Source organism: Petaurus breviceps, unplaced genomic scaffold (assembly GCF_028583685.1).
Source record: "Petaurus breviceps papuanus isolate PSGF00001 unplaced genomic scaffold, PetGlider_PUasm1.0 76, whole genome shotgun sequence".
Lineage (NCBI taxonomy): Eukaryota > Metazoa > Chordata > Mammalia > Diprotodontia > Petauridae > Petaurus > Petaurus breviceps.
Window position 1 is genome coordinate 6,382,080 of NW_027186473.1, and position 15,632 is coordinate 6,397,711.

Genomic DNA, 15,632 nt, shown 5'->3' on the forward strand with positions numbered 1-15,632 from the left:
GTCTCTGTTGATTTCACAGGCAGATAGTGAATTGATGATGGTGCCAGCAATGTGCATGAATGTTGTTTTGGCTCTGTTAAGCTTTGTCTTCCCAGAAACAGAAACTGTGAATGACTTGAGGTGGACTGGATACTGTGAGCTTCAATATGGAACAGGAACTGGACAAGGAGTTGAGAGCTGCCTGGATCCAGGTGACAATTGGGTAGATTCAGGCAGGAGCTGGACCCATGGGAGAGGAAGCACAGAATCTGTGAGCCAGCATCAATTCAAGATGACAAAGACCTCTCCTTGCCTACTTGATGCTGACTGAGAAGATCATGATTTACTGTTACCTAGGGGTGGAGAACTTTGACCATTGTACTTTATGTCCTTTAAGGAGGCTTTCTCCTTAAGGATGACTGAGTTGAGAACTTAATGAAAGATATCTTTTGTTTAAAACTATGTGGCCACTTTGGTGAAAACTATGCAGGCCTTTAGTGATAAGTTGTTATTTCATAACATTGCAAATGCTGTACTTTGGTTTCTGTGAAAGTCTTGGTGTAATTTACTGCTAAATAAATACAGCGTTCACTATACTATGTAATCAAAACTTTAAGACTGTTCACAGCCACAGTCTTCTGGAAAGCTGCTCATGCTTGGCTTTACAGGAAAGTACTATATGAACTGATGTAAAGTGAAGTGAGAAGAACCAGAAGATCATTGTGCACAGTAACAGCATTGTTGTAATGATTAACTGTGAAAGACTTGGCTACTCTGATCAATATACAATACAATCTCAAATGACTCAGGATAAAAAAATGCTATCCAAATTCAGAGAGAGAACTGATAGATCCTGAATACAAATAAAAGTATAATTTCCTCACTTTATTTTTTCTTGCTTTTTTGAAATATGACTAATATGGAAATATGTTTGTATAATTTCACATGTATGATTGTTATCACATTGCTCACATTTTCAGTGGGTATGCTAGGGCATTGGAGGGAGGGAGCAAAATTATAACAATTTAAAAAGACAAAATTATTAAAAATGTGTAATAAATACAAATATTAAAACACACACACATACACACACACACACACACACACACACACCTCTCCCTCTCCAAAATCTCTTCCAGATACTTGTGGGCTCATTTTTTTGAGAAGGGGTTTATAGACTTCCCCAGACTGACACAATTGTTTAATATATAAAAATAGTTAAGAACTCCTTTACCAGGGTCAAGGTCAATACTTCATTGTTGTTTTTGTTATTCAATATTTTTCTGTTATATCTGACTCTTCTTGGCCCCTTTTGGGATCTTCTTGGCAAATACAATGGAGTTTTTGTCAATTCCTTCTCCAGTTCATTTTACAGATGAGGAAACTGAGGCAAACTGGGTAAAGTGACTGACCTAGGGTCACACACAGCCAGTAAATATCTGAGGCCAGATTTGAATTCATATTTTCTGACTCCAGTCCATGTGCTATATCCTTTGTGCCACCTAGCTGCCATCAGTACTTCACAGATAAGTAATACAAACACCTAAGACAGAAATTTGAGAAAGAAAAAACAAACAAAATTCTGGGCCTTAAATCATCTTCTGTTGTCATAGAGGAGAAATCCTTCACACTCCCAACAAACATAGGTGTTTAAACAAAAGCAAAAAAAGTCAGAGTAGAAAGGAGGAAGAAGAATATGGCAGGAATATTAGAAGGGTCATTGGGAAAGTTCTTAGTAATCTTAAGGAAATTATTTGCAAATGCAGGAATTTTGACTATCTCTGACTTTGAAAGGCCCTTCCCCATTCCATCTTTCCCAGTTGTATGATCTTGGGCAAGTAAGTCAATAACCCTTTTTTGCCTTTCTGTTTCCTCCTCTGTAAATTTAGGAGAGGTAGTCTAGATTAGAGAAATCAAAAACACAGTCATTGTTAGAATATAGACTACAAGATTCCTTTGTGTGACAGAATCAAATTAGCAAACAATTGGGAAATATTTAACAAAAAATAAAAATAGAATAAAATGTAGGAAATGTTAATATGTGGTTTTCTAAGTCAACATGGACCCTCCTGAATCCTTGGGTACAGTTTAGTGCCTCATTTTCTATTTGTGTTTAACACCACTGGTCTAGATGATCTTGAAGGTCCCTTTGCACTTCAAAATCTAAAATCTAATTTCACTTAGATAAACATATAGCACCATTAATATTAATGTTACATGTCAATATATTCTCCGATTTTTGTTTCCTCATCTCTGAGTTGGAGGGATGTGGGATATAGAAGGAGAAAGGAAACTAGACAGGTCAGAGAATATAAGAGGATATTGAAGAGAACATTGCAATGATACCACCTACTGGTTATTGTTACATGCAAAATGAAGAGATATTCCTAGCAGAGATGTTAGACTGCTTTTGCAAGTAATTTTAAATGAAATATTAGAGTTTAATTTTTATAGATTCTTCTGCAAGACACAAAGAATGTGAAAAATTATGTAATGTACTAGAGAAAGAAGAGCTGGATTGAATTATATAATGTTATAAAAAGCACAAAATTTATATCCATTAATCCATAACCTATGACAATTCAGCAAGCACTGATTGGTGTTTCTTTTTTTTTATGAACTGTGAAGAAAGGTGCCTATTAAAATGTCTGAATGTATTTTAAAAGCCACTTCCAAACAAATAATTCACATGCTAGTTATAAGCCATTCTTATCAATTCATTAAAGACAATTTCTCTACAAAGTATTTATTAGCCTGGTTTCATTTCTTACATAAAACAATAAAAATGGGATAAAAGCAAAACCTAACAGCATATAATTCAAATGTCTCTTTCATTTGGACAGTTCTGTGTTTCGTTAAGCCATATTAGGGAGAAGATAGAATATAGCAATCTATGGATGATACATTATTAATTATTATGAAAAATCACAAAAGGGGCAACTGTTCTCTCAAAATAAATACTATATTTGAAAATAAGATTAGAGAAGCCTTTACTCTTTTCTGAGAAGCAGATATATTAACAAGAAGAACAATGCTTTCATTTTGTAATCCCTCCCAAAGGGTATAATGAGGCAAAAAAAAATCTTAGAACAGTAACATCCACTTCCTTTTCATTTCATTCAGGAGTCATTTAGAAAGTTAAACGTAATTTTAATCTCTCTGATAAATCATCACTAGCTGATTTTTAAAAATCTGGTGAACGTTATGAAATGTCATTTCTTGATTTCTTAACTTGTATAGGATTCTAACAGATTAATTTCAAGTGAGAAAAGTTCAACCATCTTAATGATCCAGTGATCATTTACAAACTATACGTGGCCTCTTGACCAAGAAGTCTTAAATTAGTACATTCACCATATATTCTATCCCAATCACTAAGCTTGAATCTTAAAATAGCTTAAAGCCAAACTTGGGGATTTAAGCACCAGATATATACAAATAACCTCATGCTTGGCTACAAAGACAAACAACAGATGGGCTTATGTTTAAGGAATGAGACAGAATGATTAGTTTTAGTGAATTTTAAATGTCCATATTTTCATTTAAAAATAATAACTTTTCTCAAATGCATCCTATAATTATGTGAATCAGCCTTACTGGTTAAAACTCAGTTAAAACAATTTTAAAACAATTGATGTCCCTACCTTTAAAATAATTCTCTATAAGAAGATCTATTATTTTCCTTAATGGGATTTATTTGAGCATTGTGCCTTGTTCACATCTAGATTATCAGTAAGAGGCAGTGGATGAAATGCACTGCTTTTCACTGCATCTATTTTCTCTCATCTCTATTGCATTTGCTCATGGAATTCCTGGACCCCTTTCTATTTATGCTGACTCACTTTTACCCCCCACTTCATTTCTTTCTATTAAAATCTGACCCATCTTTCAAGGCCCACCTTAAATATCACTTCTTTTATGAAGCCTTCACTGATACACTCCCTCTACTTCCAGACATAAGTTATTTCATTCTTTCAACTCTCAGAGTACTGTTTTCAACAGTTAACACATTTTGTTTTTCATACACACATACACATATCCCACAGACACACACATACACATATCATACATGTGCACACACACATATTTCTAAGTCATAAGCTCCTCAAAACCAGGAGATGTGTTACTGGTCTTTGAATTTTCTTCATCTATGTTCCACTCAGATGTCTCATTCTAGCACGAAGATGATCCTGCATTTTTAAAAGATTTGACAGAGGAATAAAAGATCTGACAAAACCTTTTGAGCTGGAATGGCTTGGTGAAAAATTCTAGACCTATTGTTGGAGCACTTACCTAAAGACTTACATTTCATCTAAGAAGCAAGAGGGATTCAATGAAGAATATTTTTAGGAATTATATATATATGTATATATATTTAGGAATTATATATACACATACATATATTGCATATATAATATGTGTGTATATAGTGTATATAGACATGTGTATATATTTTTATATCTACATATATGTGTGTATATACACAGATATGCATGCGTGTGTGTACACACATATGTGTTTGGAATTAGTCCAGTGTCTTGTATGCAGTAAATGTTTATTAATTGACACGCAGTGGTGCTTTTTCTAGATATCTCATCTCCTATGGAATGAAAGGGACCTACCCTCAAGGCACTCACACAACCTGGTTCTAATCCTGTCTCTGTGAACTAGCTTTCTATTTGACATTGAACAACTCACTTAACCAAGGGAAGACTGAGTTTAGAAATGTGCAACAACAGGTTACATAAAAAGTTGATCATTTTTAAGCTATGAAAAATTCACATATATTATGTGGTTAGGCATGGCGGGATTATGATCTGTCTTAGAGGAGGGAAAGTCCTTTATAAACATGAATCATTGCAGTATTGGAGGCAAGTCAGTTCTATAAGTATTTACTAAGCAATTACTGTTTACAGTGAGAAGTGCTTATTATGCAAAGTGTTTGGTAGTGGGGATACAAAGTCAAATTGAAAACAGTACTAGCCCTCAAAGAACTTATATTCTACTGGGAAGATGTAACATTTAAGCAAATGAGTAAATGCAAGATAAATTGAACAGGGAGAATGAACTAACTACTAGAGGGATCAAGAAAAGTGGGGTTATTGAGTCGAGGTTCAAAGGAAATGAAGGATTCTAAAAAGGCAGAGCTAAAAAATCAGTGCGCATAGGACATCAAGGCCTGACTGAATAAAAGTCAGGGGGGAAGAGATGAAATCTCCAGTTCAGGAAATAAGAAAGTAGGTCAATTTGATTACAAAGAAGAGTGGACAAAAGGTAGTAATTTGAAATGTCTGAAAAAGGTATGCTGAAGACCAACTTTAAGGAGCTATCAATGCAAGCTGACATGTTTATATTTTAGTCTAGAGGCAAGAAGGATAAGCTGACAATTCTTGAGAAAGCACAGAATGTTGAAGTTTCTTCTTTAGAACTTAGTACAATGTCTTGCATGCAGACAGTGTTTCTTAAACGAAAACATTGATTTTTTTCTAAATTTAATTATGTCTGCATCAGTCTTAGCTACCATTGAGTAATTCACTTCAGCTGTTTAGTTCTCAGTTTATTAATTTGCATAATTGTTTGATTTATATCATGTGTAATATCTTCTCCAGCTCTCAATTTCTACATGATCCTTTGAAAAATCTAAGTATATGGAATCATTATGTTCCAAATCTTAAAATAAACTCAACTGAGTTTGCAACAAAATATTTGAAAGTAGCACGAATCTAAATGACTTAATGAAATGACAGTTCTGCTTTTACCCTGCCATTGAGAACTAGTATTAGATGTATTCCATAATCCTGTGCTCTCTCTCTCTCTCTCTCTCTCTCTCTCTCTCTCTCTCTCTCTCTCTCTCTCTCTCTCTCTCTCTCTCTCTCTCTCTCTCTCTTTCTTTCTCTCTCTTTCTCTCTCTTTCTCTCTCTCTCTTTCTCTCTCTCTCTCCCTTCTCTTTCTCTTTCCCTCAATTAATTAGTATTGATCAAAAGTACCTTATTTTGAAAACTACATAGGTCACAGCTAACATACTTTTCATTGACTCTAACAATGATTTATTTTCAAATTCCAAGGGTAGTTCTTCATGAAATCTAAATTGATCTTTCCCCTCTCTCTTCTTACTCCTTTTGCACTGAATAATAATATACATTGATGTAGCACTTAAAATTTATTAAATATTTTGCTCACAATCCCTTGTGCTGGTAAGGACAAATATTATGTCTTATTTATCATCTGTTCCACAAAATTAGAAATTTACCATATACTTTCCTTTCCTAATTATCCATTACTAATTTAGCTCTTTAATATCATCTCAGACTAATGGAATCTTTTACAATTTCTGTAATCAAGAGGTGATGAGGTTGACTTAATTATGAGAACAAAACTAGGATTTCTGTGTAGTCTAGTTCCAGGTCAATCACTGAGTCAATTTAGTAAATGACTTCTCTGTGTCTTTTTCAAACTGGAAATTGTGCTCATTAGAAGTTTCAGAAGAATATTTGCTTCTGTCCATACTTTAGCCTGTCTAAAAGCAAATGGGCAATAGCTACAACCATGTTAGCTATGTGCTGCAGTTGTGACTGTAAAGTGATAAAGAAAAAATAACTTCTTAGAACTAATATGAAACTTGATACTACTCTATATATTATTTGTAAAAAATAAAGAGAGATGAATGAAGGAAAAATAAAGGGATATGAACTCTTTAGCCTTGAAAAATAGAATGTTTGGAATGGAAAGAGCTTTAGTCACAAGAATTGGGTCAACCTCCTTTTATTAAACATGGGAATATCAGTACCAGATCTTAAACTATATTATAGGTAGAAATTATTAAAACTTATTATTAAACAAAAGTAAATCAATGCAATATACAAGAGTAGATGATTGTAGTAACTTTGTGCTTGACAAATGTAAAGATTTTAGCCTTTGGGATAAGAATTCATTATTTGGGGAAAAAAATGTTGAGAACACTGAAAAGCAGTCTGGCAATAATTGGGTATAGACCAATATCTTGTGCCTTTTACCAAGATAAGGTCCAAATGGACTGAATATAAAGAGAAACATCATAAGTAAATTAGTAGAACATGGAACATATCACCTATCAGACTTATGGACAACAGAATTTAATAAACAAGAGATAGAGAACATTGTGAGATATGAAAAAGCATAATTTTAATCACATTAAATTAAAAAGTGTTTGCACAAATAAAACCAATGTGGCCAAGACTAGAAGGAAGGCAGAAGTTTGGGTAAAATTTATAGACAGTTTCCTGGATAAAGGTCTCATATCTCAAATATATATATAACTTATAAATTGTATCAAAATATGACTCATTTTGCAATTAATAAATGGTCAAAGGATATGAATAGGAAGTTTTTAATGAAGAAATGAAAACCATATATAGTCATATGAAAAATTCTCTAAACATTGATTAGATCAATATTATATTGGCTATCATAACAGATTTGCTGAAAGGATAGAAGGAGGAAATGACAAGTTTGGAGGGGATGTGGAAAAAATGGGAAACTAATATATTGTTGGTGCAACTGTGTACTGTTCGAACCATTCTGAAGAGCAATCTGATATTATGCCCCAAGAGTTATAAAACTGTATACCCTTTGACCCAGCAAGATCTATTACCCAAGGTAATTGTGGAAAAAGGGAAAGAACATGATCTAAAATATTTATAGCAGTTCTTTTTGTCGTTGAAAAGAAATGCAAATTGAGGGGACGGCCAAAGTTGGCAAATGGCTAAATAAGTTGTGATAGGTGATTTTCATGAAATCCTACCATGCTGTAAGAAAAGAGTAGGTTGGTTTTAGAAAAAAATACATGCTGAGATGTATAAAATAATGAAAAGTGAAATAAGCAGAACCAAGAGAATGTTGCATACAGTAACAAGAATCTTATTATAAGAATAACTTTTAATAAGTAAATCATTTTGATTGTTATAAATATTTAAATTAAATACAAAGGGACTATAAAGGAAGATGCGATCTTTACCCAAAAAAAAGAAAAATAGAAGTAGTCATAGTATGTTTTTTTCATATATCTATATCTAAATGTATCTATTTCTAAGTATGTGTGTGTGTGTGTGTGTGTTTCCCTCACCTGGGGGCATGATAAGTACTATCTAACTTGTAAATTTGGAAAAGCAGTGTGTTCTGCATATTTCTTGACTTATCTAGCCATTTGTTTCTACTTGATATAAAGAGAATCTGTTTTGAAGATGAGATGCATTTTGGGAAGGAAGATCTGAGGTGATTCTGCCTAAATTTCATTTGCCTACAGCAGAAAACAGAGGAAGAGCAGAAATTCCTGCCACCTACTAGAAGTCTAATTTTTCTTCATTTCTTACTAATGAGTGTTGGAAATAGAAGTTGCAACCATATTGTTCTAACTCCAGATTTTTAGTTCTGTTATACCATAGTAATGTCCAATTTTAAGTCAATGTATTAGATCTTAAGGGAATTTATACTTTGAAATTTTGCTCTCATCAGACAGAGTATCTTTTCCCCACATTAAAGGTACTTTGAGCACCAGAAAAAGTTAGAGAGTCCAGGGAAGAGTACTAGGCCATTGCAGATTAAAAGAGTCAACCCAAAAAACACTTATTGGAAGCTTATAATTGTTTTAGTTTCTGTGGAGGGTTTGAGCAATCCATCATCATTTTCTCTAGGGCTACATGATGTTTATCAGTTATTAAATGAAGACAGAGACAGCATACTTCTGAAATTTGAGGATGATGTGAAACTGGGAAGGATAGTTAGTATTTCATTTGGGTGACAGAATAAGCATCCAAAAAAGAAAAGATTTTGAGAAACTGTAATACTCTACTGAAATAAATATGATAAACTTTAATGAATGTAAAAGGTTATCCTCAGATTCAAATGCAGAAATATAGAATTTGGGAGAGAAGCCTGTGCTTTCATATAATCTCAACATATATTAAAAGATAAAATGGCAATCTCAAAAGCTAATGTGATATTAAATGACAATAGTAGGAGTATTGCACCTAAAAGGCGAGTGTTAATAGTTATCTTTCCCACTCACCCCTTGTCAGACTATGTCTGGAACATAATATTCTGTTCTGGATATGAAATTTTTAATGAAGCAGTGACAAGCTTCAATAAGGCTCCAAGAACATTAACAAGATAATGACTTCTACTAGGATTGATGGCTTGTCGGTGAAGTTGTGGAGGGAATTTGCTCTTTAGGTAAGGATTGTATTGTATGATGTCCTAAAACCCTTTTGTCTCTGAGGTTCTAAGATTATAAGGGTAGGATTATCTTTCTGCGCTGTAAACACAAACGTCTTCCATAGAACTCAATACTGCTTTCAGAATGTTTTCTATGCCAAAGACCTGCCATATCTCAAAACGGATACTCTGTGTAGATGCAGACTGCTGCCCTTCAATACAGATATATTAATAGATGATCTTTGAGGATTGTCACTAACAAAAACATCTGCCCTCTTGCAGGCAGTCTTGTAATGACTCTATTGATGACTTGATTTAGCATTGTACTAAAATATACAATGAGCACTAACATCCATCTATAATTTGATGTGTCCCTGAAATAACTCACCAAAGACAGTCCTTGCAGGTACTGATTCTCTATTTAGCCAGAATGAGACTTGGGAGAGAATGACTGTCATGATACAAGGCAGGTAGGTCTGAATGACAAAATAACCAATTTTTCTTTTCAAGTGGAAATGTGCCGTCATAACTGTATATTCACCTAAATGGAAATGAAAAAAAAAGTTTCATTAGACAGTTGAAAAGAATAATATTATCTAAATAGGTTGAGCATTTGGAGAGATCTGAAGGTATTAGAGGAATTGTGATTTCTAAAAATTCTATCTATATATAGCACATTTTAAATATGAATATACCATTTTGTATCCCAATAATACCTTAACTGAGAGAAATTTAACATTTACCAAGAATTTCTAAGGGGATACAATCATACAATAACCTCAGCATTGTTTTCCTTCTGAAGTATGACTTGAGAAAACATTGCATATCAATAGACTCTCTTTCATGATGGGGTTCATTAACCTCAGATTTCTCATCCTCACTAACACTAGACTCTGAGCACTATTTTATTGGCCCTAACTCTGTTTTTTTTTTAATATATCTAGAACCTTAAGCACTGACCTCCAGTCACAGGTATGATGTTACACAGCTTTTTTTTTTTTGACCCAATTCTTTCACTTTTAGCCCAAATACCAACTGTGGGATTCCCAATGTTCTGTCAGAACTAATTTAGTTCATTCAGTCCTGTTGGCATCCTTATGGCAGGCTTCTTCTCTATTCCCTGGGTTTTAATTATTGCCAGATGTAAGCTAATTAACCCTCACAGCTGTCTTCTCATAGATTAGTGTGCCTCATAGCCAGAGCAGCAGCTTTTCCACACTGCAATAAAAGGCCAAAGGTAATTATCTTGAAATCAGAATCTGTACACTCAAAATTTACCTAAAAACTGTGGGAAATAGATAGATGAAATGAGGATGGAAAGTAAAATTTTGAGCAAAAAGTAAAATGAAATTTTGGGAAAATACATTATTACTATTTCAACAGCTTGCATATTTCAGTCAACAAATCACCCTTCTGATGTCTCATTATGATTCTTAGTCAACTAATTTTATACTCATATGTGTTTAACTTGCCTGTGCTAGATTTAATTGTCTCCTTTCCAATTGTTTGGCCTAGGAGATCATACTGATTTAATCTGGATCCATCTGGAGCAACCTGAACTGAATCAGATGCATTGTAAGTCCAAATATAGGTGACTTCTGAGGTTGTATATGCATCTGTAAAAGAAAAATAGGAGAAAATAGCTTGTCAGCTTTTTAATAGAAAACATCCGGAGCTGGAAATTTCAGAACAGGACCATGGACAAAATATTAAGTAAACTTGTATTTACCATTCATGCTATTTTAGAGCTAAGCGGTGCTACTAAAATTAAAACAATTAGTATGGATTGCTTGAAAGAAACTAAACTCAAACATGACTGTACTTTTTATTTCCCTTTTCCAAATACCCATATTAGCTAGGTATTGTAAGTTTATCTTATGGCCCCACATGTGGATATGAGTTTCCTCTAAATTCAGAGGACTTATAAAGTGATAAATAGCAAGAAAAAATTTCCCTAATATCAAATAGATAGAGAAATTATTACAAAGAAATAAGTGGCTTCTCCAAGACCAGCATGGGGATTAGGCAATGATCTTTATGTCCAAAGTGTTCTGGTTTGTTGAAAAAAATGTAACCTGGTTAGAAAATAATGACAGCTAGAGAGACATTTCATTAAATTGGCATAATGGAGATGAATTAATTGCAAGGCAAAATCATGTTACAAACGGTATTTCGAAAATTGGTTCTTTAGTGCTTATGAAGTTCATTGGATGACTATATTGGTGAGAACAGCATGAGAAGGTATATAGGATTTCTTCTTATTGTTCTTCCACATTATGTTTCATTATTCTGGCTAGGAAAAATGTGAAGTAGTTGCATCACCCACTAATTTGAAGAATTCCACTTCTAGGTGAGTGTAGCCAGTGAGATTGTACTGAGAACTGCAGACCACCTGCTCTTCTTCCAGGCTAGCCCCTGCAGCCATCATAGAGGGGAGCAACAATTGCCAAAATATGATCTGGCAATTGTCTCTGAAGTTACACAAAAGCCACAGATACTGATGACTCAGAAAAGAAAGTTCTCACCAACAAAGGCTTAGGCACTGTCAAATGGTATACCATCAAAAATGTATGTGGTTTTACTAATGAAAATGACATTGCAGATTATGTATTACCATCTGTTAACCTCTGTACCATTAGGCAAAAGGGCCCAATCCATTTGACCTACAGCTGAAAAAAATTTTTTGAGGAGGGAAGGCAAGGCAATTGTGGTTGTGACTCGCCTAAGGTCACACTGCTAGTAAATATGTCAAGTGTCTGAGGTTGGATTTGAACTCAGGTCCTCCTGACTCCATGTCTGGTGCTCTATTAACTGTGACACATAGCTGCCCCAGCTGACATCTTATTTATGCATTTTCTTCTTTTATTATTATATGAGGTCCTTGAAAGCAGAGACTGTCCTACTATGATTATCTACTTGCATCCCCCAGTGTTTAGGATGCTGCTTTGCATGGAATCAGCACTGTATGAATTATTTTTTCATTCCTTCATTCGTTAACTGGACACATAGTTTCCTAATGCTTTAAAAGAACTATTCCTTGAAATTGTACTTCTGAATAATGATAGAAGTAGCTGAGGCTAAAGATATTTTATCTTACATGGCCATGGAATGATACATGTTAAATAAACTATTTATAAGTATGTATTTCTAATATTTCCAGACCTGGGATCATGATGATTAAGTTATATATTAGTCATTGTGCTATTTAGTAAGCATGTGCTTTCAATTAACCAATCTGAGTGACTCTTTGGGGAAAGGTCAAAAGTCAGTTTTTTGATGTGTATGGTAATTCATTTGATAAATGCCAAGTAAGGCTTAGTTTTCTGAGCTTGGAAATTTCAATCAGTGAGTCCTATGGGAGAAAGTTCTATTTTTCTTCATGATCCTCAATGCCATCTATTTTCAAAAGGGAGCAATGTTTGATTATGTAAATAACACATCTAACAACATTATAAAGAATTGAGAAAATGCAGTTGGCAATTTCACACCTTTGTTAATTTAGACTGAGTATATATACAGACTATATATATATATATATATATATATATATATATATATATATATATATATATATACAGACTAATCTCAAAAAGTAAAGTGACATTCTACTGAAGTTTTTGCATTCATAAAAAAGCTCCATATTGGAGATATCACAAAAAATTCTTACAGACTGTGAGGAGCATGGAATGTCTCTAAAAGGAGATAGAGGATGATGATGATAGCTGATATTTACTTAGTATTAAATTATTGATTTTTAGTATTCTTTTAAAATTTTGAGTCCTAGATTCTCTCCCTCCCTCCAAACCCTTCCCTACCCACTAAGGCAAACAATTTGATACCAATTATACATATGAAATTATGCGAGACATTTTCATTAGTTCTACTGCAAGAAAAAAATAAAGTGAGGAAACTATATTTCAATTTACACTCAAGATTTCATCAGTTCTCTCTCTGGAAGTAGATCACAGTTTTTCATCATGAGTCCCTTTGTAACTGTCTTAGATAATTGTATTGATACAAAAAGCCAAGTCTTTCACAGTAGATCGTCCTTATGATACTGCTGTTACTGTGTGCAATGTTTTCCTGGTTCTTCTCACTTTACATTAGTTCATATACATCTTGCCATGTCATTGTTGATTTTTTCTGGCCCTGAAACCACCCCTCTCTTAATTTCCTTTTCATACAATAGTATTCCATTAAAATCATATGCTACAACTTGTTTAGTCATTCCCCAAATGATGAGTATCCCCTCAATTTCCAAGTCTTTGCCACCACAAAAGAAGTGATATAAATATTTTTTATCGATAGTTCTTTTATTTTTTCTTGACCTATTTGGGGTAAAGGCCTAGGAGTGGTATTGTGGAATCAAAAGATCTGTACAGTTTTATAGCCCTTTGGGCATAATTACAAATTGTTCTCTACAGTAATTGGACAAGTTCACTATTTCACCAAAATTCATTAATATATGTATTTTCTCTCACACAGCCCCCCAGCATTTGTTATTTCTTATAGGTATGAGATAGTACCTACCTCTGAGTTGTTTGAATTTGCATTTTTGTAATCAACTGTGATTTAGAGCATTTTTTATATGACTATAAACAACTTTTGATTTCTTCCTCTGAAAACTACTTGTTCAAATCCACTGTCTATCAATTGGTCAATGGATCTCACTTATATAAATTTGGCTCAGTTTGCTATGTATTTGAGAAATGAGGTTTTTATAAAAAAAAACTTGTTGTAAAAAAATTATGGTTACATTATTTTGTTAAATAGCCTGAGTTTCCCTTCTAAGTTGAATCAAATGACCAGAAAGTTCAGACCTACTGATTTTTTTTTTTATCCTTGGTGTAACTTTTAAAAAATCCTAACATATATACACACACATTAATTACACCAAAGATTCAATTCATAGTTTGTTTGTTTTTTAATTTGGGTGGGCAATCTTCAGAAATGAATAAAAATGATCCTTACAAATTTATTCAAAAGTTTAGATTTTAATTTAGTCGTTTTTGAAACAAACTGAACAATTAGACTAGGAACTGGAAAAGCTAAAATATAAAGACATATGAGAAATTAAAACTAAAAAAATATATAGATCTAGAAAGTTAAAAATATTAGTAATAGACTATGACTCTTCTATTAGAAAGTGGTATAGATTCCAACTGATACTAGTCTTGTTATTGCTCTTAAATAGGAAGGAGAACAATGACTTTAAGAATGAACAAAGCTATAAGAGAATACTCACTATCCCCTGACAGTATAGGAGAATGGGCAGGGGTAGCAATAATCATTTACTTGTGAGGTAGGTGCTCTTACTACCCTCATTTTACAGCTGAGGAAATTAAGCAAACAGAGGATAAGTGATTTGACTGGTGTCACACAGGTAAGGACTATCTAACCCAGACTGAAACTCAGGTCTTTCAGCTGTGCCACCCAGCTGCCTCATTGGCATGTGAACCATACCAAAACTGCATGATTTACAGGGCCTGGTGAGTCTGTCAGCAGAAAGTGTGGGCATTCCAAAAGTAACTGATGAAAAGAAATTATTTTTAAAAATATGATGAGATTCAGACACAAACATAAGAAAAGGATGGAAGGATGGAAGCTTTGAGATAGAAAGGAATTTGAGATGAACCATAAAGGCTAAGATGAGCAATGGGAAATTCTCATTCAGCAGAAGGTCAAACTAATGTATAAGAGTTCTCTCATGATCATGGTTATAGTCTCTAGAACAGTAGATATTGGCAGACAAAAAACAGAAAATTGAATGATAACAAACTAGCACAAAGCAGGTAAACTCGCTCTAGTTTGGCATTACTAACATCTATTGGTATCACTCATTGGGCAAGCTTACTCAGGGGTTCCAAATCACCACATTATGAATATTCTACCACTTTTTTAGTGTTGTATTTTAAATGAATCTTTATTAGTTTTGTTTAAAACATTTAAATAAACTTCCCTTCATTCTTATTATTTTATCCTGGATACTTTTTTTGTCTTTTTAAAAAGTATATTTAATATATTGCCCCCAATAAATGTCTTCTTGTTCTGAGTTACACATTTAACTTAAATGTCTTATTGTAGTCTTAGATTTTCATTTCTCTATGCAATGCAACTTATGTAATTTTAATAACTGCTTTCTGTTTTGTATACATTCTCATTTTTACTGTTCTTATGTCAACAGTTCCTATTATTTCTCTAGAGTGTTATTAGGTGTTCAATGGAGATTATAGATCTGAAGAAATATTTTCCATGATAATGAAAAGATTTTGTAGTTAATCAAAGATTTGTGTGTATGTGTGTGAGAGAGAGAATGGGGGGAGAGAAAAATAGAGGAGAGGAGATAAGAAATATAGAACAGTGAATAAAATGTCAGGAAATAAAAGTCAGGAAGACATCTTCTAAATAGGGTTAGAAAGAGACAAGACTGAAATTACTGAAAAACAACTGTATGTGTGTGTGTG

The 15,632-nt window shown here is 33.5% G+C and overlaps 1 protein-coding gene across 1 annotated transcript in view; it reads right to left on the reverse strand.

Annotated features, from left to right (window-relative positions):
- The window catches only part of GABRA2 (gamma-aminobutyric acid type A receptor subunit alpha2), a 142,300-nt gene that overhangs the window by 33,996 nt on the left and 92,672 nt on the right, over window positions 1-15,632 (reverse strand). Inside the window, exons 7-8 of the mRNA XM_069105173.1 lie at window positions 10,641-10,784; window positions 9,557-9,709 (exon numbers count right to left, since the gene is read on the reverse strand). Of these exons, the coding sequence (XP_068961274.1) occupies window positions 9,557-9,709; window positions 10,641-10,784 (297 nt within the window). The remainder of the gene's footprint in view (window positions 1-9,556; window positions 9,710-10,640; window positions 10,785-15,632) is intronic.